Raw genomic sequence first — 24,796 nt, 5'->3', positions numbered from 1 at the left:
TGAACAAGTTCCCTAATTTGTACCTATGTACCCGAGCTCGTATTTGCTGCCCAGATTCTAAGAGTGAAAAGTCTTTTAGCTTCTGTAACACCTTGGTCTGATCTTGGAATCTCGGCAATCATAAAGGCATCTCTGTGTTTATCTTCTGTGAAGCCTGGAGGCTACGAGAGAGAGCTATACCAACTAAGCACATATTAGTTACAGTAATCCTTTAGAAATGAACTATGGTACACAAATGGAGGCGATTTTTAGCTTCATCACTTGAACTCCAAATGTAGAGAGTATTTATTGACATTTTTGTTACGGAAAGTGCACAGATCAACCAGATGCGTCTTTAACAGCGTGAGGAATAACGTCTTTTGAGATACCAGGAAAAGTTTTAAGGATGTGGCTGGAAAAAAGCATTTGAACCCAAAAAATGACTCTGATCTGAACACCTAGATTACAAATAAAAATAATCCTCGACACAATTACAAGACAGCTACATCTGAGCTAGGGCTAGGGGCAGGGAGAAGCATGCACTGTATCTTGGCTATCTTCTAGGTCCACGATCCGAAAAGGTTAAAATAATCTTGATAACTATTAGCTTGTTTTTAGTCATTCCTAATGGTGCGTTTAGGTCTCCTCTAATCCCCACTGCTTTCATCTTTAGCTTTTTACGCCCTGAAATTAATTCTACCTAAAGTACATTTTTCATTTTGTACTGTACTAGTGACGTGCAAATAATTTACATCAGCGTTCATCAGGACTGTCCTGAAGTGATGGATCACTTTGTTGAGCTGCAGTAAAAGTGCAGAATGATCTATAATGATGTAATATATACATTAAAAGGGTGTCTGGATGATCAGAGTTTTGCTAAAAATGTAAAAGGGCTTTTTGATTGATAACAGGGTTGCTGTTTTTCTGCAAAGGCTGTCACAGGCTGACACAATGCTTGAGTTATTAGGGCAGAGAAGGGCAACCATAAATTTCCAACGTCAGGCAAAAACTCTCTTTATTGTCTATATGATGGATGGGCCTCCGTACTAGACACCAAATACTTCGTATCACCCTTAAATGGGAACACATTTTTCGTGACCATAATTCATGTTTTTTAAATAGAAAGTTTGAAATGCCTGCCTATATTTCACAATCTTGACATATTTATGAATCACTCCCTGCATGCAAATATAATTATTTAAAGCACCGAGGTGACATATGGGTTAGAAATGTACCAAATGCTGTTAGCAGAGTGATTTTTTTTAATTCCCTAAATTGAACACCATAGAAAACTCTGCCTGTCTGCTCAGATCAATAAAGTCGAAGGTGAAGTTTTACTGATTTTGTCAGTGCCACATACAGATACTCGGTTTTGATTAGGTGAAGCTGACCAAAAAAAAAAAAAAAAAAGAAAGAAAGAAAGAAAGAATGAAAGAAAGAAAGGAGTCTTTTTGCAATTACTATTAGGTTAATGAAAGAAACACTCATCTTTCTCCTGGCACCCCCGCGCAGGCATACTCGCTTTCCGCACACCCCCTCCCCACACACACCCCCTCCCCCACTCCTTTTCGAGCGAGGTGAATTTGGCAGGAGTGATTTTTTTAGTCACTGTATTTTCCGTCCGGCAGCGCTCGTCTCGGAGGGAGCGCGGATGTCCGGGCAAGAGCGGGGGCTGAGGAGAGGGCGCTCAGCCGCCCCGAGGCCGCGCGTCCCCGCTGCGGTGCTGCCGTGTCTCGATGCCCCTCTCGCCCTCGCCCCCTCGCCGCGGCCGGAGACAGCTCCTTCTCTCGCGGCGCTTGCCCGGGGCGACCTGCTCCTGGGAAGCCGCCGCGGGCAAAGGCACCGCCGTCTCTCACCGCGTCCCCTCGCCTAACGCACCCTGCCCGATGCCCACTGGCAGCGTGGAGCAGGCGGCGGCGGCTGTCGCCGTCCCGGAGGAAGAGCTGCTCTCCGTGCCGGGCACGGCGCGATGTTACCTGCCGACTTAGGCGGCGGGCTCGATTCGGTCACACCGACCAGCGGCAGCGCGGGTCAGGCGGCTGCTCTGCTGCTTACTTGCTCTATCTAATTACGGGGGAAACCGTCCCACCCTCTCGACGGGACGGCGCAACCACGAGCGCCTGCAGGACAGGGTGCGGCCCGCGGTACCGATGCCGCCGCTAAAAGCCGCCGGGCAGCCCCGAGGCCGCCGGCACTTCCGCCGGGGCGGGCGGAGCCGCCTGTCTGCGCTCCGCCCGTGAGCTGCGCCCGCCTCCCGCTGCCTGGGCGGGGGGAGCAGGGGCAGCCGAGCAGCAGAGGAGGAAGGCTCAGTGTAGTGGGCCCCTTTTAAGTACGTCGAGAAAGAAGTGGATCGAGGCGGTGCCCGCGGTGGGGCTCGCACCTGGCAGGTGGGACTCACCGGCGTGCCCCACCGCGGCTGCCTGACGTTGGACTGGACTCCGCCTGCTTTGCGCCCGTGTACCTGCAGACCGGGAGTCCTGGACCCAGTCTGAAGGTCTGGCCTGTAACGTGCACCTTTGTATTTATTTGATTGAAACTTAAGCTATTTTCAGCAGAGCTCAAGCGCAGTGACCATCAAAAACCACTTAGTAGCTTGAATATTTTTTCCCGTGGACCTGTGTGTAAATGTGTAAAATATTTGCAGTAGTCCAGCTTACTATAGCAAGCTGACTCTTTGCCCATAAAATGTTAAATCAACCATGACCAGACTCATTTTCCCATGTCAGCCAAAAGGACTCTGTAAATCAACACATTAGGGCTCTGCTGGGTAGTAGCTGCGTGTGCTTCATGCAAAATGGCCCTGACAGCCGCTCTCTTGGTGCCTTGGTTGTCAGCCTGTGGCTAACTGTAGCAGGGCCGTGTGGCAGTGGGAAACCTTGAAGATGCAGTGCAAAATTTTTCCTGATGCAACATGAAAGAGGCCAAGAGCTAGTACAGCAAAAGGAAATGGTACAGGTTGTTTTACTTTTGGTGTGATTGTGTTTTTAAGGCTCACAGATGTTTGGAAAAGCCTATCCCAGCAGCCTGAGTCACTTGGATGATCCTATGCTTCTTGTGAAGGTCTGGTTACTGATATGTGGGCAGACAAGTTCTGCAGGCACTTCCCAGCATCTCAAGATGGAACCCACTTGGAAGCCATTAGAGAAAGCTCATCTCAAGGGTATGAAGGAGTGTGTGGTAGCTATATCTGGATGCAGATGAACACAATGGATAAATCCAGCTAAGAAAGAATAGCCATGGCGGAAGATACAGGAACAACCAAGACAAACTCCTTTCTTTGTTCAAGAAACAAGGAAAAAAAAATCCTCCCCTGTGTTCTGTAAAAAGTACCAGCCAGCCTTTATCTAAACCACTATCTCTGGGTAAGGTTCTGTTACTGAAAGGTTATTTCTGGCTGCTAGTAGGTTGAAAGGCACAGAAGACATAGTACAGAATGCAACAAAATAATATAACCTCTAACTACTACACAGCCAATCTCAATAGTTATACCCATTGAATCAGATTAGATTCAGATATCAAGGTAGAGCTTTGTGCTATATTTCATGAACGGGGCCTCAGCATAAAGAAATCATTATCCAGTGCTCCTTGCTGGATTGCCTCCCACTCAGAGGAGTGACCCAGCTGTGACCCAGACTCTGAACACTTGTGTGTAAATTTAATTTTCAGCATTACATCACTTCAACCGGAATCTCACCTCTTTGCTCACTGTTGTGTTATGTGGCTTACCTGGAGGTAAGGAAAGAAAAGAAAAGGAAGCAAATGTGCTAAAGATTAGGAAATGCAAGTTTAGCTTAGAAGTATGCACATAGCCACTTCTGCTCTGTGGTCTAGTGAAACAAAATGAGTGAGGCGCCAGTTAGCTGAGAGGAAAACATATCACCTGGTAAGTTTAAAGCCCTACAGGATGTCAAAAGGGAGAAGGTTACTTATGAAGTGATGACACAAACTCTGCTTACAAATTTTTCTGTGTTAAAAAAAAAAAAGTCAAAAGTGATTAGTAAAGTGTCTGTAGCAGCATTTTTTTCTTGGTTACTACTCTTGATACCCAAAGAAGAGCTGAACAATGAGAGCTTGTTCTTCAAAATTCAAAGTACTTTCTCCATTTTTAGAAAAAAATATTTCCTGCTTTCTGCAGCAAATATATATATATTTTTTAAACATGAGTTCTATGGAAATCAGCAATGAAAAAGAATAAATTTTACATTGTGAAAGTTCCTCTGTGAAAATTACCTGTCTCGGTGAAGATATGTTTTTAAGGGACCTAAACCCAGTACTCCAGTGAAGGGTGCTTGTTCCTCAAAATGTTAATGGATTTAAAGCAGACTAAGAACAAGAAATAACTAAGCACTGGCCCTACTTTGTCTAATTGTAAGTTTTAGTTTTCAGTAAATGAGCAGAGAGGTACCCTTTAATGTAATTTTCCCCCTAGTCCCCATAAAAAACCTGTGTCTTCTTTTTCTGTTTCATTCGCAGGAAGTTCATATCCTCAAATGGATGACAAAGTAGGTGGAAGCATACAAGGATGAAGAGTTTTTCCCGATCAGCTTCATTCAGGTACTCACAAGTCTGATAAATGAGCTACCTTTAGTTCCAGCAGCAGAGATTAAAGGCAGCAGGAGTTTGGCCAAGGTCACGAGTCCTTACAGTAAGTAAGCAGTCTACTCATGTAAACTTACTAAACGGTGGTCACAGAAGTATAGACTAGGCTGAGTTAGCAACAATTACATTTCGTTTCCAGTTCTGCCTTTAAGAATGTGCAACTTGCGTGGCTCTGCATCTCAGAAATGGGGTCCTAGTTATCAATTATAATATGACAGATATGATAGTAAATGCTTTCATGCATTACCATGGCATGAGAGTGTAAGAACTTAATCTCACGTTCTCTAGCATTATGTGTCTTGCTGTTTAATAGCATAGTCAAATCAAAAGGATCATCTCATTTGTGTTTAGGGTGCTGTGCTCCCTAATTAAATTAGAAACAGAATTAAATATGCTGGTGCTGCTGCAAGTTCAATGTTTTATATTACTCAGTGACCAGAGACAAACATGCTTCAAGGTTTTCCATTCCTCCAGTGATTCTCAAATTTGTCAAATGATATGATACAACATATGTGTGTAATGAGGGTATATATTTGGTCCTTTGAATTAGCAGTTGTCACATGTTTCTGTAATACCTGGTTAGTGTGTTTTTTACCTTTGCTTGTATATTATGTGTCTGATTTTGAGCCTTTGCCCTTTACTGCTTAAGATTTTTTAGTTCACCTTTAAATGACAAGTTCAGGTATGAACTTCTTGGCTTTTATCACTAGGTCAAATTGAGAGCAGAGATTTTGGGATTACAAATGCTTAGTTTTCCACTCTTCCATTCCACGTAAAATAAAATTGCCTGAAGATCTCTATCATAATCTAATCTTTGATATTCTGATAGGTACTGTTTGCTATCAACTTAAACATTAACAAATCTGAAGTGAATATCCTCTATCACTGTGTAACAAAAATAGTTCTGAAAGGGTATAAAAATATTTAATGCATAGTGCATGTCACTCAGGTATTATTGTCAGTAATGGCTGAGGAACAATGCTTGGGTAATATACAAAAGTAGACACATATTTTTAAGTAGCTTGTGTTTTCAGGGTGCTGGTTTCTATTAATAACATCTTGCTCATAATACCTTTTTTAGTGTAACTTAAATGACTTTACTTATGCAAATGGGTGAAGTGACTTGAGTGCTTTTATTCTACCTGAAACACCAAAAGTCTCTTGCGTTATAGAAACGTGTCTAACACTACTTCACCTCTTTTGCTTGCTTCAAAACAGCAAAATAGATCACCGTTTTTCTTGGTTACAAAGAATCTCTCCCCTCAACCCTGTCTGTAACTTGTGAGATGCCAAACAGTGCATCCTTAAATGGCAGAGACTTACTGAGACTGCAAATAGAGCAAGTGAAGGAGGGAATGTAGCTTAGGCAGATTGTTGGCTGCAGTGGTGTTGAACTTGGTATTACTGCTCTGTTTGAGGGTGAATTCACAGAGTCACAGAATGGCAGGGGCTGGAAGGGACCCCAAAAGATGATCCAGTCTAACACCCCTGCCAGCAGGATCAGCTATGCCAGATCACACAGGAACGTGTCCAGGCAGGTGCTGAATATCTCCAGAGAGGGAGACTCCAGAGCCTTCCTGGGCAGTCTGTTCCAGGGTTCTGACACTTTCACAGTGAAAATCTTCCTCCCCACATTTACAGGAAACTTCCTGTGCCTCAGCTTCCACCCATTGGCCCTTGTCCTAACATTGGGCATCACTGGGAAGAGCCTGGCTCCATCTTTCTGGCACTCGCCCTTTAGGTATTTATAAACACTGATGAGATTGTCACACTGTTAGCTGGTAAAAAGCTTTTCTTCAGCTTCTACCCTGATACTGAGGTGTGCCAAACCTATCAAAGGCTGTACCTACCCTGTCAGTTCAAGACACTCGGGCTTTGGTGCCCCAGTTGCATAAACTGTTCACTTGCAGGCTTCCACCTGGAACAAATAACTTCCTTCCTGCTAAGAGAAACTTTGGGGCCAATTTAACAGGCGGTTCATTTCATCAGCTCCTGCGCTGGGACAATATAGGCCCGCACTGGTTTTCATTTCCTCAGCCCATATGAATTATACCAATTATATCCAGAAGGCCTTGGAGAGTAGTAGATGCCTTTTGTAGCATCAGTTACACAGCACATTTTATGTATCATACCCAATTGCAGAAATCTGTCTGACTGCAGTCTTTAGTTTTTTAGCCTTCTGACTGAATTTCAAGTCATGAATAAACAAAACTATGACGGTTTAAGGGCACACTAGTAAGAAATGAGACCTGAGGAGACTGGGCCTGCTGGAGGTAACCAAGGCCTATGCTGAGGAAAAGATTGTGAGGAGCACAGAGTCACAAGAGGTGACTAGATGGCACCTCAGCATGGCTGGTTCTGACCACAGAGATAAGCAACTTGAAGGACAAACTCTGAAAGCTGCCTAATTAAAAGATAAGAATGTCTGCATAAGCATCTGCAGCATGCTGAGCTGCACTGCATTTCTGACCCGAAGACTGCTGCAGAGCCATCTGAATTCCTTGACTTTTCAGCTTATGACCTGGTCTCCATGCTAGACTGTGTGAGTGTAAAAGCTGAGCCTTCACAGATCTCTGGGAGGAAAGAGGAAGGTGCTGTTTTCTGCCTGTCTCGCATCTTCAGAGTAACAGTGGGACAGAAATTCCAGGATGAGACAAGAGACCACCTTGGGTAAGTGACCTGATTTTATTCTATCTTTTTGAAGCTGGGGAAGAACATGGACAGCTTGTAGGCAATGTATGCTGTATGGCAGTGGACAACTAAGAGGAGGTGATTATTGCAGAAACTCTGTGCTTGAAGGCCAGAACTGGCTTCCAGAATCCCTTCATTTCATATCACCCACAATCAGGATAGAAAGATTGACCTCTTCAACTGACAGTTTTGCAGGCTTTGCTAGTTGTTGCCATAGTGTTGGCTACTGCATGCCCCTATACACCAACTGTGACACATCTTTGCTCACTAGTAGCCAAGAGCAGGGCATATAATCTCCACAAGCAGTATCGTCCACATCATTGTTAGTGTACAGTGCACTCACAACCTAAACTCACTGACAGACATCTGTATGCAGCTGCTCACACTGTGTTCCCACTAGCACCTTCCCTGCCTCTCAAATTCCATAGCACTGCTTTCAAAGTGGTGACACAGGCTGGAACTATATGTGTCTCTTCCTCTTATACATTCTGGACATAACTGTCCAGGGGTACCCCAAATTCCTCTCTTCTCCCTCTCACTCTGTGAGTTTGAATGCATTCAGACAACCAGCAACAGAGCAAGGGGACACAGTCTCAAGTTGTGCCAGGGGAGGTCTAGGCTGGATGTTAGGAGGAAGTTGTTGGCAGAGAGAGTGATTGGCATTGGAATGGGCTGCCCAGGGAGGTGGTGGAGTCACCATCCGTGAGGGTGTTCAAGAAAAGCCTGGATGAGGCACTTGGTGCCATGGTCTGGTTGACTGGCTAGGGCTGGGTGCTAGGTTGGACTGGATGCTCTTGGAGGTCTCTTCCAACCTGGTTGATTCTATGATTCTACGAAGAAAGTCCTAAGTGGTACAAAGCTGATTTTCTGTTCAGTTCAAGATGTTTAGTCTGGTTTGGGAAGTGGGGACAGGCAAGGTTAGTACAGGACTATACTTCAGTGGCACTGCTTTATTTTGTGGTCTGCAGCACCAAAGCTTGTGAAATTTCAGGTAGAAATCTGTCCATCACGTGTTTTACCTCTCTCTAAGAAAGTTTGCCTGACAGGAAAAGGTAAAAGTTACTTGAGAACCCAAACTTTTGCCCATTCATTTTGTCTTTTATATTTTCTACTCAACAGGAGAGAAAATGCTTTTCATTTTTCATTACACACAGAGAAGTGGTTGGCATTCTTGGGTTTTATCCCCATTCCTGAGTGGTATGAGCAAGATAGCTAACCTTTCAAGCAATCCTCAGTGTAACTAGCTGTAAAATTGGGATATTAATGCCTGAGATGGGTATAGTAGGGCCTAATTGATTATTATATGTAAAATGTCATGAAATTTGCAGGTGAATGGCACTTTAGAAATGTTATGTACAACTTCCTTTATATTTTAAAATAATGAGTATAAATAACACTGAGAACTGATCATTATGAACAATTTTTACAAACACATTTACTTATAATCTTTCCACTGAAAGACAAATTATGATACTGTACAGTGAATACAGTTTGAAACAATAGAAGGGAATTAACGTGCATTTCTAGTCACTAGAAGCCAAAGATGAACACTAATAAAATTTCCTTGTAGGTAAAACTTTGAAAATATTATGTTCAGTGTCAGTTTATGAGCCAGTATCGGGGGTGGGGGTGTGCGTATATCATAGAATCAACCAGGTTGGAAGAGACCTCCAAGGGCATCCAGTCCAACCTAGCACCCTGCCCTAGCCAGTCAACCAGACCATGGCACTAAGTACCTCAGCCAGGCTTTTCTTGAACACCTCCAGGGATGGTGACTCCACCACCTCCCTGGGCAGCCCATTCCAATGCCAATCACTCTCTCTGCCAACAACTTCCTCCTAACATCCAGCCTAGACTTCCCCTGGCACAACTTGAGACTGTGTCCCCTTGTTCATTAAGCTTAAAACAGAATCTCTAAAATATCTCAGTGGACGTGATAAATCTTTTGCTTACTTACCTGTTCAGTTGTTGATGAATGTTTTGGTCTCTGTTTTTCTGCTCAAACAGAACAATTTTTAATTAGTTCTATAAACCACACACCCTCAAAATTTTCAGGTTTAAAAAAAAGAGAATTCAGACCTGTGGTTATCTTCTAATTAGAGTTTCTTGTTTGTGACAGCGTGGACAGTTCTGTAGCTTCATTTACATATGCAGTTTTTCATGATGAAAAATTAACAGTAGGGAAGAAGTGAATTTAATATCTTGCTATCCTTTCACGTGATTTAGCGTGTGTAATAAGCAGAAACACTCTCCATGATGCTGCATCTTTTGAGATTACTTCATCAGTTATTTTCTTAATTTCATCAACAACTTCATGTGTGTTTTTTTCCCAACTCTATTCTTTTAAGTCAGGCTTGCATTAAATGTCAGATTAAAGAAAGAAGAGAGAAGTTTACAAATGAGCCATTAGGTCTAAGGTAGCAGTGATTTTTCACTTGCTGTACTTGGGCTTCTGTATCTGAAGAGTAAGTGAAAGCACATTTTGAGACCACAGAGCTTCAGTGCCATGTCTGAGGTGCCAGAGAGGCAGAAGGCTAGGATAAACCTTTCCTGGCTCTGTATCACCAGTAGTATGTGGACCAGAGTGCACATGCTCAAGTGAAGAAAATGAAGTTTTAATTCCTAAAAAGCTTAGTAAATTACCAATAAATATTTTAAGAGGAGATCAATGAACTGACATAAGGTTAAGCAACTCAATGGAAAATGCTCGTAGCCATCTATGACTGCTACTGCATAACCTCATCTTCAGCACGTGTTTTTTTGGGCTGTAAAATTTTGCAGACTCTCCATTTTACTGGTTAGTAGAGCCTGGGAAAATATTTACAAACAGAAACTTCTGATAAAATACAGCCTAATAGTTGTTTCATTCCTTTTCTTTTTGTTGTAGTAGAGGGGTCTAAGACAGTTGACAAACTGGGTAAAAAATGCTAGAAACTTGGCTGGCTAATCTTGATATTTCTGTCCACTCACAGTGAGAATAAACTGTGCACATTACTCAAGAGTTCTGAGATGAGAATAAAGTAGGTTTTGTTGGTTGCTGCTAGCTCTCTAAGAGACCAATTTGCAAAACTATGTCCTGCAGTCCTGCCCCATTATGCTATGTGTTATGACAGCTTCCTTTTTGTTGAGTTCTGTCATGTAAATTGTGTTACTCCACTAAGAACAAACAAAGTTTGGGTTTTTTTTTTTAATTCTCAGAGAGGAAAAAAAATAATTAGTTGAAGTTGTATATATAAATCTTAAACCTGAGCCTTTTTTCTCCTGTGACTGAATTTTAAAAACACAGCAGCATCTTTAGCTTCTACTTTTTATTGCAGAGCTCACCCAGCCTTGTCTTAGCAAGATAGAGACTCTTCAGTAAGTGACACAACTAAAGCATGGTAGTTAGCACATAATCATGTGAGCTGTTATGTTACTGAAATGTGTGTGCACTACTCCCTGATTGTGTGCTGATTTTGGCTGGGATAGAGTTAATTTTCCTCCTAGCAGCTGGTACAGGTTCATGTTTTGGATTTGTACTGGAAACCGTGTTGACAATACAGCGATGTTTTCATTGCTACTGATCAGTGCTTACATAGAGTCAAGGCCTTTTCTGCTTCTCACATCACCCCACCAGCTGGTAGGATGAAGGTGCACTGTGAGTGGTGCTTAGTTGCTGGCTGCATTTAAGCCATGACACCGTTGCTAGAGAGACATTCCAAACCAGAGCCCTGAGGTGATTTTGTTAGGTGTTTTTTTGCATGGTTTTTGCAGGTTAATGGTACTGAAGTATGCTACACTGTCAACTTTGAAACTGAAGGCTTCACACCACGCAGTGTGAGTCATGCCATCTTAGTTCTGATCTGAGGACAAAGCCTGGCAGTTTGAAGTGGTTGTATCCTCTGTGTTCACTCAGTCACTGTGGTTTTGGTTTGGTGGGTGTTTGTTTGTTTGGTTTGTATTTGTTTTGTTTGTTTGTGGTGGGTTTTTTTTTCTTTCAAAGTATGCTGATCTGTTTGTATGCTGATTTTGTACTGTGGACATCTCTCTGCTGGAACTGAAGTAGCTTGTTCCTCATTAGTCATATATGTTATCCAACATCAGCAGCTGATAGCTTTAGTAACTTTACTCATCTGATTGGTATTCCATCAAGAAACCTAAGCATGGAAAGCTTTATATCCTGTTACTAACAGTCCATTTTCATCTTTACACGACAGCAGCAGTTACTAATATGAAGCTCTGAATCGTTCATTGTTGTGGAAAAGGCTCTCAGTATGATGGCCAAATATCAGCATATTTTAAAGTATGCATGGAGTTAAAGTTTGGTCTCAAAATGAAGACATGAGTTTTGTTAAGTTTAGCATTAATTTGTCTCTAACAATCGCTGCAGTATAAGTAGGAGGTCTCTTTGTTTTCAGTCTATTTCTTTTGTCTTTCTCACCAAAAGAAGGCTTATCAAAATACTTTGTTGTTGTTGTTGTTTGAGCAGGTGGCTTGGAGACTAAATCATAAAGTACAGCTTGCGGAGTACCACTCTGTTCTCAATGAAGGTAATGGCTCTTCTCTTATTTTTTTTCCCCACTAAAATAGTGAGAAGGGTCTAGAAAACAGGTTTTTGGAAAGAAGGAATGGGATAGTGTTGGGAAAGTTGTAAAGGAGTGTTTGACCCACAAATTCCAACTTTGTGTTTGTATCTTCCATTCACAATAATGCCATCTTATTGTTTCAGTTCCTGCAGAAAATACCTTGCCAACTGCACTGGGCTCCTTTGTTCTTCCACCAGCTCACACACAATTGTCTAATTCTTAAAAAATGAAACACTGTCTGACTGAATTGTGCTAGATGCACTACAGGAGAGCTTGGGATAGAAATGTCCTTCAGGAGCAGTGGGTAATATAGAAGCTGCGGTCTATGATTGGCACACATTCAGCTTCACCTTTCCTAGGAGAGGGGATTATGCAAGCTATTGCATTCAAAAGATTTCTAAATTAATATATTTGCATGTGAGGAGAGTGGAGGAAATAAGTAAAACACTGAAGTCACCACCAGGAAGGTTCAAGAAGAGTCACATTTAACTAAACCACCTTCATTTAACACGCATTTCCTTTTACTTCCAAGAAGTGTAGAACCTGTTTCTTACAGTTGCTAGGTTTACACATCTTTCTCTTAATGACAACATATTGCTTGTGGAGACTACCTCTGTAAGTTTCAGCTTTCAGCCCTTCTTTCTTGCATCGTGTGTATGTGTTCTTTTCCTAGTGATGTCTCCAGATGACACAGCATAGTCAGTTGTGGCGTATTTGTCCCTCCTCACCCAGAAGGATGGGTGGATGAAAGGACTGAGTAATGGGGAAATTTTGCTATTTAACAGACTGCAGAGGATGGTGGCTCTTGAGCTCTGTTTTTTTTTCATAGCCATCCAAACTGTTAGCAACCTTTGGGAATCTTTGCTACTTAAAAGGTATAATGAAATATAGCAATTGGCCTTGGAACTGAGTAATAGGGAAACAAAACTTTGGTTCTTTAGAATACAGAAGTTATTCCATATTTGACTGTACAGTGTTGATATCTGATTGGACCATATACCTGCTTACTGCTTTCTTATCAGCAGCAGTATCATATCTATTCTCTGTGTGGAAGGCTGTGGTTTTGCCCTTTGCTGGTATAACCAGCTCCCAGACTCAAGATTATGAAGTGAGACCATGAAAAGCAGGGAAGGAACCTGTTCGCTAATGTGAGGTATTCCCACGCCTTGGCTTGAACTCCTCCCTGATCATACAATCTTCTGCTAGGGTAAAGACACTTGTCCTTAGGAGCATAAGGTCTTAGCAGCATAGGACCCCTTGATGAATGTAGTTTCTGGGGAAAAAAATAACAATTAAAAAAAGCATACAAGAATAAACCAAAACCACCCCTGGTTGGTCTGGTATTTCAGTTCTACAGTGAACTGCCAACACAGCTACAAGAGAGAGAGCAGCTCAACTGCAAGCTCCTCTGGCCTCTGCAGCTACTTCCTGTGGTGTTTGATCTTTGTATTGAAGCATTTCCTGCAATAATTTGTGTGACACTTGATGCTCCAGAAATCATGACAGAGACCTGGAGCAAGTATCTCACCGAACTTCTAAAACCTCAAATTTGTTATTTAGATGAGAACTGAAATGTTAGAAGGTCTCAAATTAGATTTTATCCCATCTTTAATCCATTTTGTCCCCAGCTCCTGTTGCATTCTTACGAAAAAGCAAGCATTAATGCATGAAGATGTAGAGTTGCTTCAGTATTGCAATTTATTTTCCCATGATAATGCAGCCAGCCAACTTGAAATTCACCTCTATGTAATGGATTGTAGGCAAGTACAGCAGTTCAGGTTTGTTGTGAGTCAGTCAGGCTTCAGGAAGAACAATCTCTATGCAACATATAATTATAGCAGTGGCAACAGCTTCTATACAAAGATTACTGAATTCTTTCAAATGAAAAAAATCTTATGATCTCTTATTAAGAGTTCTCTGCCTCCATGGCTGGCAACAGGCTTTGAAACTTGGCAGGAGGGTAATTTGGCCTCCTTTTGTCTGCTTTGTGAAAAAAAACCTGTTTGCTTGCATGAATTATAAACTATTGAGTGTCTTCAGTTTATGCTACACATTTAGTTACAGCAACATGTCGAAACCCTTCAGTAATCTACAGACCTTATGGGTGCCCCCTGTCAGCATCTTCCTGCTTACTGTGTAGTCTAGGTGGGACACAGAGAGTTGTAACTGTTGTGTGTCTTGGAATATCCTTTGGCCTGCAAGTTATTGTCCCCTGGGGGCAAAAAAATGATGGTTCTACACTTGCCTCTTTCCCTGACTGGAAATACTAGTTCTTCTTATGTAACACATTTTGTGCATTTATACTGAAGAGGACAAAGCAAGAAAGAGTATTGTCTAATGTTAAGCAGCCTAGGTCTTGAGGGTTGCAGGTTCAGTACCCTAGCTGACTAACAGACAATGAACTCAAGTTTTTACACAAATCAGCCCTTCTGTGCCCCAGTTCCTTCTCTGCAGGGTAGGAAGAAGAGGATTTTTCTGTTTTCCTGGCATAGGTTGAGAATAAGTGCATTCAAAGATGCTGGGTGCTCTGGTGATACAGTGCACTGAAGAACTTGGTGAGATAAATTTACTTAGCTCTGTTCATTCTGTAGTCCGAAGGTAACTGACTGCAATATACTAAAAAAACCCAAACCAACAACAAAACCAATCCTGTACCATAAGATAATAATGAGAAAAGAGAATTAAACAGCACAGTTAACTGTAGCTATGCCTTAGCTGTTGTATATGTCACTTGTAATTCTAGCCTAATAGCTATAGTGTGCTACATAATGTAGCATAAGGGATTTTAACTTGTATTTAGGCCATACCACGGCTGACAACACTGTCATTCACTTCAGTGGAAGCCAGGTGAGATTAGTGGATAAAAATGTCAGGATTTCTGCCCCACCTCCCCCCCCTTTTCTGTCACCAAAGCTTTGAGGTTGTTCTGGGTTTTGAAAACTTTTAGCTTATGTTATATTGCACTACAAAGCCTATGCAAAATCTTACCTTAAACGAATGCTAACAAGGTTACAAAATGAACCCTTTCAAAGACATGAAAAAATGTAGAATTTGAAAGTGCCATTGCAATAAAACAGTGAGGAAGCTTATGTCAGAGGTGCAGTCATTAACAATTGCCATGTAGCCTCACTGTGCTCATACCACAGTATTGCCATGTAGTAGGAAAAGGATAATCTAATATATCCTCGACTGATGGTTTAGAAATAATTCTTCTTTGCTTGGGGACAGGTAAAGAATCAGAGCCAAAATATTTTCTTTGGAAATACATCAGATGGGACACTGATTCTGTGTTGTAGGAAAAGATAAAAAGGCAAAACCCTCTATTTTTTTAAAAAAGTAGAAGTATTAACCACCTTTTTTTTTTTCCTCTTGTAGAAGACTCCCCAGGAGTGGAAAAATGTAAATCAAGGCCACTAGTGAAGAGTGGGAAACCCACAGTAAACTCAGAGGTATTACATGAGCCCATGGTAGTATGAGATAACCAATTTTCATTGGCTGCTTTTCTGGACAAATCTATCCCACAGATTTTCAAACACACAAATGTGAGCATACACTTCTGAAAACAAACTATCACTCCACTGTCATTTTCATTTAGCAGTGAGGGGAAAAAAAGAAGAATTTGGATGTTATAATCAAATTTTATAGCACCACAGCATGTCGTACGAGTATAGCTCAAGAAAAGGTGTTCTAGTGTATTAGGTGTACATGCATAACCTGCTTTCCAAAGCGTTTTAATTCATTTATCATTGGCTGTTAAAAGTCTTTGTAAGGGGGACTGGTAAAAAATGTGTTTGAGATAGGAAAAGAGAAGTCTAATTTCCAGCAGTTAAGCTTAGAGATGGCAAATGACATCATCATTACTGCTTTTCTTTCTGTCATTGTCAATAAGATTAAACTATGTACTTTGTTGTCTTTTGTGTTCTTTCCACCACACGTTTTTTTCCTGTGTTTCAGAGCAGAGAGTGCTAGCAATGTTATTTCCTGGAACTAGCACCTGAAGATACTAGTTTGGACAACAAACACTCTCTTTTTGCTCTATGTAAGTCCTATATGAAGCAGTTTTGGCAAGATTTGTTAAAAGTCTAAGGAAATCACATTTGAATGGCCAATGGAGAAGTGCTACCTTCTGCTTCTAACTGTGCAGTGGAACTGATAACATCAACAAGTGATTTTTATATTCTGTGTAAAAAAAAAAAAGACACTTCAAAGGTCAGCTAAGTGCTGCTGTCATGTAAATGATTTCAACTTGTACAAAGAATCCTCACAAAACTTTCAGCTTCTGAGCAACCACCAACTGAAATATATTCCATAAGTTCAAACGTGGTCCTCTAAAGCTTTACTTTTAAAGCCACCTCTATCAAAGGTAAAGAAAACGTTCAGAGCATTCAGGTGTGCAGGGAGAAGAGTCAAGAAGGTAGTGCTTTGGAGTGCACAGAAGAATAAATATACATGGCAAGGTGCAAAACATTCTAAAACCAGAAGCAGCCTTGCAATCATCTAGAATGTGTGCAAGAAAGTGACACTGCTCATCAGCAAACTCAAGAGCTGAGAAAGCCCTTCTGTATTTGTGTAGCACTGCAGTGTATTTTAGCTGCATCTTAACGGGAGGCACAAAGTAACGAGCACGCTGCCGTACAGGCTTGAAATCGGAGACGTTGTAACTTTGTTACAGTTCCAGATTAGATGTTATTAAATACTCCTTCAGTGGTAGACAGTTGCAGCTGTGAGTTTTCACTCATTTTGCAAATTCTGTGCAGGTGATGTGTGCTTAGAAATTAAGGAGTAAAACAAAGACTTAAAAGGAAAAAAAAATAGTTTGAGAAATTTGCCAATCATGCTGAAGGAAACTGTCAGCAGAATTAAGACTTCCCAGATGTAAGTTTTCAAAGTCTAGGGGAGCATCATTATGAGACAGTTGTCTCTTCTCTCCATTCTTCCGTTCTATGGAGTTTTGTTTTTCACTTCTTGTACAGTATAATAGGTCCATGTTGTCACTGCAGTCAGCAGCACTCTGTGTTTGGTACATACTATGGGATTTGGATCTATTATTTTATCCATGGCAGATAATAATCTAGGCCAGGTCTGTACAAGAAAACGTTGAACTGGTTTCTAAAGAATGATTATGAGCCAGATGCACTTAGAACAGTTTGCCACCTCCTGAAGCTGTTTTTGTAATTTACAAAATTCAGCTCAACTGATTGAAGAGATGATAAAGTCAATTTAAGTCACACAGTTTAGGGAGCTGCACCTGCAACTTTTCCCTCTAGACAAGGTCTTGCCTAGTAAGTAGGAGGATCAATGGCAGGTTAATGTAACTGGCAATGTAAGAAGCTGGGAAAAACAGACTTGTTTATTTGTGTGCTGTTTTGTAAACTATTCAGGCAGGAGTTTTTTCTCCATAGATACCCCTGAGGTGACAGATAACACTCTGTGAAAATTAATACTATAGATAACGATGTGCTGTATTGTTTTCAGTATAGTTATTCCAATTTTACAGGAGCGCAGTATTGAACTGAACTTACACCATTATGACAAATACAACTGTAGCAGTGGGCCACTTTATGCCTTGAGCTGTATGTCTTTGTTCTGATGGGAACCGCATCCTTGTGAAGGAGAGATGAAAAGAGGTGGGTGCAGGAAGAAAAGAATGTACTGCTTTGTTCAAACTTAACAGTTCACACAGCAATTGTTTTCCTTGGCATATGTTATTTGCTATATAACCAAAAAATAAGGTCAGCGATTGTTTGAAGCATGCTGAGTGATGACTGAACTAGCAGGTATGCCTTGATGGAAAACACCTGCTCGGAGAAACTTGATTCTTCAGCGTAGGATCAGTGTATTTGCTATGGATGAAGGGTTTGGTTCTTTTCTGTCTCACAATACAAAGAAAATTAGATCCATGCAAAGCAGTGGGGTGGTTTGTTCACTGTGGTTTGATTTTTCTGCATGTAGTACCATTTCTATTGTTAATGATATATTAAAATAGTATGGGGGAGAAAGGAGCACAGAATGGTTTTTTTCCTTGACTGTTTGCTCTGCTTGCTGTCCAGCAGTCAGTGTAAGAAGGAGGAGTGGCTCTGGAGGAGTGGTGCCACAGCTGTGCCCAGTACTTTGTCTGTTGATATTAGGAGGCAGAGCAGAAAGTACAGATTAGTTTCTGTCACATTGCTGAAGGAACTGTAGAAAATGTAGCACATGTATTCTGAAACTTACTTCCCCTCACAGCATGTGCCTCTGCTTGCAAGAAGAGGGGAAGAAGAGCCGGAGTGTTTAAGGTGTTCAGGCAGCTGAAGAGGTAGGTGGATGACTAAGAGGACTGAGGATCCAAGCCTGTGAAGCCTAAGTGTGTGTACAAGTCTCGCTCAACATTCCTACAGAAACCTTGCCATTTCCGTACTCTTCCTAACCCGTTTAATTGTCAAGTCCCCATGCTCTGGCAGGCCCATTTGGCAGGTATTTCTGACAGTCCCCAGTCTCCCTGCGGACGGTCCCGCCGGGCAGGCCGCGGCAGGGTCTCAGGGCCGGGGGGGGCAGAGCGGGCACTGGAGCCCTGCGGGGCGGCGCGGGCCGGCCGCGAGCGAGCGAGCGCGCTCAGCGCAGCTGCAGGTACCGGCGGGAACTCAGCGCCGCCGCCGCCCCCTCAGCGGCCCGGCCTGGCCGCGCTTCCGCCCGCGTCAGCTGACTGCTGCGGGGAAGCGGCGGCGGAACCGGGCCGGCGCAGCCCGACTGCGTCTCCGAGCCCGCGAAACCGTCGGCGTGGTCGTCTCCCTAACCATGTCAGGGGTCGTAGTGAGCGGAGCCCAAGTAAGTGTCCCCGTCTCGCAGGGCCGAGACAGACGGTAGCCCCACCTGCCGAGGCCGCCCGCCCCGGCCGGCGCGTCCCCGCCCCCGGCACTGGTGGAGGCTGCCCGAACTCCGCGCCGGCTCCCCGTCACTTACTTCTTGGGGGCCAGGGCAGGACCTGGAGGGCTTGGGGGGCGGCGGGCTGGCACGGGGCCGTGGCAGTTGGGCTTGCAGCCGCATGCAGGTAGCGCTGTGGGACGCGCTCAGGTAACGCGACTCTCGTAAGCACGCTGCTCCGCGGCTGACGGAGCTGAGGCGCCCTCCAGTCCCCGAAAGCCATGGTTGGCCGCGAGTAGGCGGTACGGTGCCCGGGGGGGTGTGCTTAGAGCCGCACAGGTGTGTGTCACCGCTGGTATTGCCCTAACGGATAGAGAACGGAGTGCCTGGGTGATTAGTGATGAGGGATCGTCACCTGGCCGCGTTCGCTACTCCTGCAGCCACTCAGCTGCAACAGGCGTCTGTTGCCGGAGCTTGCGGCGGGAGCAGAGTGGCTGCAGCTGGTCACTCACGTGTAAGGGCTGCAGCTAGCCCTGGAGCCCGGCGCGGGATCCGCTGGGCTGACAAACTTGTGCTCCGGAGCGGACCCCTAGTTGCTCCTGGACCCAGCCGCTTTCGGCCTTGAGGAGGCTCCGGGAATAAACTGAAGGGGAAGGACTGAGCGTATACAGTGCTGTTCCCTCTGAAAGTAAGCGCTCGAATGTTTCATTTTGGCTCAAGAGAGGAGTTGGGAAGCGAAGCAAATCCTGCGGGCCTTTACCTGTTGCGGTTAGTTGCTGAAAATTCTTCTGGCCAAAAAATTGGTGTCATTGCTGCTGACCCATGACTAAAACTATCAAAATACTTTTCTTTCTTCTCTATAAATAGAGTGAATGAAGCTTATCTTCTTGACAATAATTTGCCACTAAACCAGGTTGCTGCCCATCTAATTTTTTCTTTAATCTCTCATGTGTGTGGAATTAATGTAAATGCGTGTGTGGTGTGGGGGCAATTGACTAAATTTGCAGCTGCTGCAGGAAATTCTGCCTGTGGTCTCTGTGGTGCACTACATGGCACTGAGTCACAAACTGCCTTCTTCTCTTGAGTGTGCCTGGAGCCCCTTTGAGTAAAGCATATCCTTAATTTGGTGATGTGCGTAAGATACAATCTACTAACAGCATGGAGTGGAAGATAATGCTCAACTGACCCAAAATACTCTCTAGATGTAGTTCCCTTCAATGGAGGAGGATGTGCAATTTTGAGAGTTCATACATGGCCTGTTTGGAGACATTTCTTAATAAAAATGTTAGTTTATGAGTTACTAAGATTACAGTATCAGTTAAAAAGGATTGCAGAGGTGAAGCTACAGCAGAAGAGAGGCACAAATGCTATCTGGTAATGTTTTAAGTATTCTGTGAAAAGTGGTTTTTTTTTCCTGAATTACGTACAGTGTGTCGAAGAACCTGCAAGAAGTGCAGACATCCATAACCTATATGGTGTTGAGCTTTGTGGCAAAATTTCTGAACATTTTGGTGGGGTATTGAGCAGTGCACCAGTCATAAAAATGATTGTCCATGACCATCTGGTACTTGGTTTGAGCTGGAGAATTAGACAATGGAAACATCTACATCCGGTTTTTAATCCTATGTGATGTCATGTGGCTGGTATAGAAAAAGCTAAGAATTAGGCTGTTACTGATGTGCTTTCCATCCAAAGAGCTGTGGAGTCTTGGGAAAAGTGAACTTGCTCTCCTCTCTGCTCCTCTCTGATGATGTCTCTGGATGCATACTTGAAATCTCATGCTCATTTAGAGAGTGTTTGAGATGGGTGTGAAGGGAGAATATTGAATTATGTACATTTTGTTATTTTCTGGATAAATTATTTTGAAGTGAAAGAATGGAAACGAAGAAATGTTTTTCTTTCATCCAGACTATTGAAATCCTGGTTTATATCAGCATTATTCATGGACTAGAGAGCAGGAGAGTGGGGAAATAACTGTTGAAAACTTGTTTAAAAAGGCGTATTGTGTATTGCATTGCTGGTAGTTGCTGTTCTTTAGAGAGTTCTTGGGTGTGGACTCAAAGAAAGTTTGAGTATGTGGGATGTAGAGATGTGAAAATACAAACCTGTTCATTTTGAATTGAAAAGGTGCTTGTGCTGTGAGTGGGCTCAAATGGACTTTGTGGAAGTAAAGTTCCTTTTACAAGGCCTCAGCATTAGCAGATGGTGACAGCCAACCATATTTTGTCTGTAAATATGCCTGTGAATAACCTGTTTATAGCAGTTGCACAAATATGTTTGCATGCTGTAAGAGTTCGAAGGCTGAAGCTTTGCAGCATTTCATATATTTGCCTTCTGTGTTCTCCAAAACACATTTCTGTGAACTTTTTCCTTGAATTTCTGTTCATGTGGAGCAAAAATGTTTATGGCTCAGTAACTTCCTGAAGCAGTGGGAATGCAGGTCAAGGGTCTCTTGCTCTTTCTCTCTTACTCCTCCCTGGGTGAAAAGCAAAGTGGTCATCTGTGCTCTTGCCATGATTCTAATTGCTCAAGGTAACTTTGCACTCCTGGCATTATTAATAAGCATCACGTTTCGATTGGTTACATTGAACTAAATGTTTAATTGAAAGTTTTATTTTGCCATTGTTTTTCTAAGTGTGTGCAAGCAGTAGTCTGGAGGGCATGGCTTATGGGGAGAGCCTGAGGGACCTGGGGCTTTTTAGTCTGGAGAAACGAAGATTTAGAGGGGATTTGATAAATGTTTGTAAGTATCTGGAGGCTGCCAGGAGGGGGGGAATAGGCTCTGCTCACTGCTCCCTGGGATAGGACAAGGAGCAATGGGTGTAAGTTGCAGCAAAAGAGATTCCGCCCCAACACAAAGGGGAACTTCTTTACTGTAAGGGTCACAGAGCACTGGAACAGGCTTCCCAGAGAGGTTGTGGAGTCTTCTTCTGTGGAGGCTTTCAAGGCCTGTCTGGATGTGTTCCTCTGCGATCTGTGTTAGATAGCATTGTCCTGCTCCGGCAGGGGGGTTGGACTCAATGATCTCCTTGGGTCCCTTCCAACCTGTAATATCCTGTGATCCAAAGAAGTCTACTATTCAGTGAAGAATGAAGTAAATCTTACATGCATACCTGCATGTATGTAGTTTTCTTGAATGAAAAGTGGAAGAAAAAAACCCCACATACTGAATTCAGTGTTCTACAAAATGGTTTCTGTTACGTGCAGACCACTAGGATGCCAACTGCCCCAAAAGGTCCCTTTTACTTTTGTCCATAACATTTGTTGAAGTCATGGGTGGTGTCTGGTAGTGGAACTTAGTACAAGAGTACTTAATAAGGGGGAGAAGTTGTTAAACTGAGCTTCAGGCTGTTTTCAGCTTGTAAAAAATACTTCACTGTTGCCAGCCTTATCTGTTGAAGTTGTTGAATGAATGAATTAAATTTTGTGCAATATAGTCCCATCAGACTGCAGTGGGTTTTAGAGTGTAAGAGAACGAGGTGACGTGCAGAAGTACCTACTGTCAGTCTGTTCTGCAGAGGAGTCTGTTTTAACAGAGAGGGAAATACTATCAAAACAAAGTTTGAGTGACAGTTTTGCAAGTTTTTAAACCTCTTTTTAAACAATAGCCTTGGAATTTGTCTTTATAGTAAGTATTTAGATAATAGCTATATTTTATATATAGTAATTTAGCACAGTGTTGAAATCTACTTAACTAGCAAGTTACTGTTTAAAGGCAATTAAAATTTCTTCAGCACAAAATCTAAAATGTCAGTGTTTATACAGATAATTTGAACACTGGGAGGGTGAACCAATCCAGATGGATAGAGTTCATTATAGTCGGTCTGGGAGGCTTCTTGAGGATTCTTTGAAGAAATCAAACCAAAGACTTTTAAGACAATGCAGTGAGAGACTAGAAAACCTTTAGCTATTTGAAGGTTTGTATATAGTATCACTTATTTCATCCTGGGTGTCATGGTTTGGGTGTTACCCTCTACACACACTTTGGAAATCACCCAGACTAGGCTCAGCCAGCTCTGGAAATATACAAGGTAAAAGGTAATACAGAAACACAACAGCCCTCCCAGAAGCCTGAGTCCCCAGGAGGGGCTCCCAACCACCCCTTCACCTTCCCCCTACCCCTCTCAACCTTACCCCAGTCCCAAGGAAGAATGGAGGTTTGGCCAGGGGGTTAGGAAGCAAAGTGGGTTAGTCAGAGAAACGGAGGGTGAGGTTAGAGAGAGAGAGAGAGATGCAGCTCGGAGCTCCCCAGCAGGAGAAGTTGTGCCTTATGTATGTTTTGATTCTTGTTCTTATACATCTCAGCAAGCCTATGAGGGAAGTAGACATTACCATTGTTTTCCTTCCACAACCTGTAGTCTAGTCCTTCTCACCAAAACATTTTAGCTAGCTTCAAACTAGCACACTGGGTAAAATAATATCTAAGCAGACTATTTTTGCCACAACTAGTTCTTCTAATGGTTTTTAAAGGTGGGTTATGTGGGCTAGTTTGAAAAAGAGGGAAGATACAACTATTTTGCATGTCAGAGGACTGTGATCTGAACACAGGTGTTGAAGCCAGAAATATTTAGGACTTACTCAACTGCCTGAAAAAACCTGCATGCTTGTTTTTTCAGCTCTTGGTCAGCACTCCTGCTCTGTCCTAAGCATGTCTCTGGAATAATAATCTCCTCAAATAATGGTTATGAGAATGGATTGACAGTACACTGCTTAGATATTTCTGGACCAAACTTTCTAAAGTGATATTTTAGCATATTGTGTACTGAGAGGCAAACTACAGAGTCCTTTTAATGGCTTTTGATCTTTCAATTAAAAAAAAGAAAAATCTTCTGGAGTGTATCAGAATGGTAGTGCAGCGTCATGTTAGTTCAGAGTATTACCACTGGAATAGAAGAAAAGCAAGGTATTTCATCGAATTGTTTTTACCTGAAAGCAGACAACACGTTGTACATGGGACTGTAGATGTAATAAATGTTAAGCTGATTGTATCAGTAGGGAAATGAGATTGTGACAGATTCTACAGCAATAAAATTGATGTAGTTTAAAGTCGTAACGAGGATTTACTGTGTTGTCGTTGCATCAATGACATGGAGTTGGGACAGGAAATGGAATAATCTATTTATGGAACTTTTCCTTTTTGCGTCCAATTTTCAGGTGTCCTACATTGGTCAAGACTGTGAAGAAATCCCAGAATTCCTAGGAAGAAAATACGGGCGTATGGCAAAAAGGCTAGATCTTAGCTTCAACTTGTTGAGGTATGTGGAAATATATAGATTTTTTTCAAGTGCAGTGTAGGACACCAACTCTCAGAAACAGAAGGTTTTTTTATTCCCGAAGTAGAAGCATATTTGTATGTCAGGTACATTTAGTTGTTGTCAAGTGGACAGCACAATTTATAGGCAGTGTTTGCCTTGTCTTCTTGCACACTTGGAACACAGATAACCAGGTGAGTCTTGAAATTTTCTGTGCCAACATAAATGATGCCCAGTAAGTAGCTTATAGTTTGTTCTCTGCTCAAAGTGGAAAATAAGCATCACTAACTGAAGAAGTGAAGAATGGGAGTGAAACTGAATTTTCTTAACAAAAATCCAAGTAAGTACATGCTTCTCTGCCTTTTTCTTTGCAGATCATTGCTTATTACCATAAATGGTTTGTAATACTCTTTTCCTGGATGATGTCTTTTTGTTGTTTCATTTTATTTCTGGGCAACTGTCTAAAGTGCTAAAACTAAGTGCAGTTAGAATTTGTAAACAAAGTAGAATGATTTTAATACATGGGTTGATTTTGAATTCTGTAGTGTTCCCATTAATTATTACTAATACTATAGAGTTCTATTTAAAAGAAATATATTACTATTTAAAAAGAGTTTGATTTAGTAGTCTTTTTACTATGATTCTTCATTAAAGGAGTGTGTGCGTGTTCTTTCAAAGAAAAATATCTCAGTGGTCACTCATTTCTTAATTCTGTGTTTAAGCCGGCGAAGTACTGAAGTATTCAACAGTTATGTGTTCTCAGTGTCAGGCAATAATTATTTACTGACCTTTTTGTTTTAAATACTATTTTGCCTATAAGATTTCTGTGTCCTATCCTCTGTAAGTATGGCTGCTGCCAAATATATTTTG

General features: G+C 42.3%; 1 protein-coding gene across 20 annotated transcripts in view; it reads left to right on the top strand.

The window, feature by feature from the left end:
* Nucleotides 1-24,796, top strand: part of LRMDA (leucine rich melanocyte differentiation associated) — a 684,296-nt gene that overhangs the window by 24,498 nt on the left and 635,002 nt on the right. For 7 of the 20 annotated variants that reach the window (XR_010302630.1, XM_064145506.1, XM_064145509.1 and 4 more), the window contains exons 1-2: nt 19,459-19,958; nt 23,829-23,929. Coding sequence is in view for 19 of the 20 variants with exons in the window: in XM_064145506.1 (XP_064001576.1) it covers nt 19,902-19,958; nt 23,829-23,929 (158 nt within the window). In the remaining variant the exon portion in view is untranslated. The other 13 variants (XM_064145525.1, XM_064145508.1, XM_064145517.1 and 10 more) reach the window with 12 other exon arrangements.

Source organism: Pogoniulus pusillus, chromosome 6, assembly GCF_015220805.1.
Source record: "Pogoniulus pusillus isolate bPogPus1 chromosome 6, bPogPus1.pri, whole genome shotgun sequence".
NCBI lineage: Eukaryota > Metazoa > Chordata > Aves > Piciformes > Lybiidae > Pogoniulus > Pogoniulus pusillus.
Note: the sequence above shows the minus strand (reverse complement) of the source record. Positions and strands in the feature narration are given on the sequence as shown.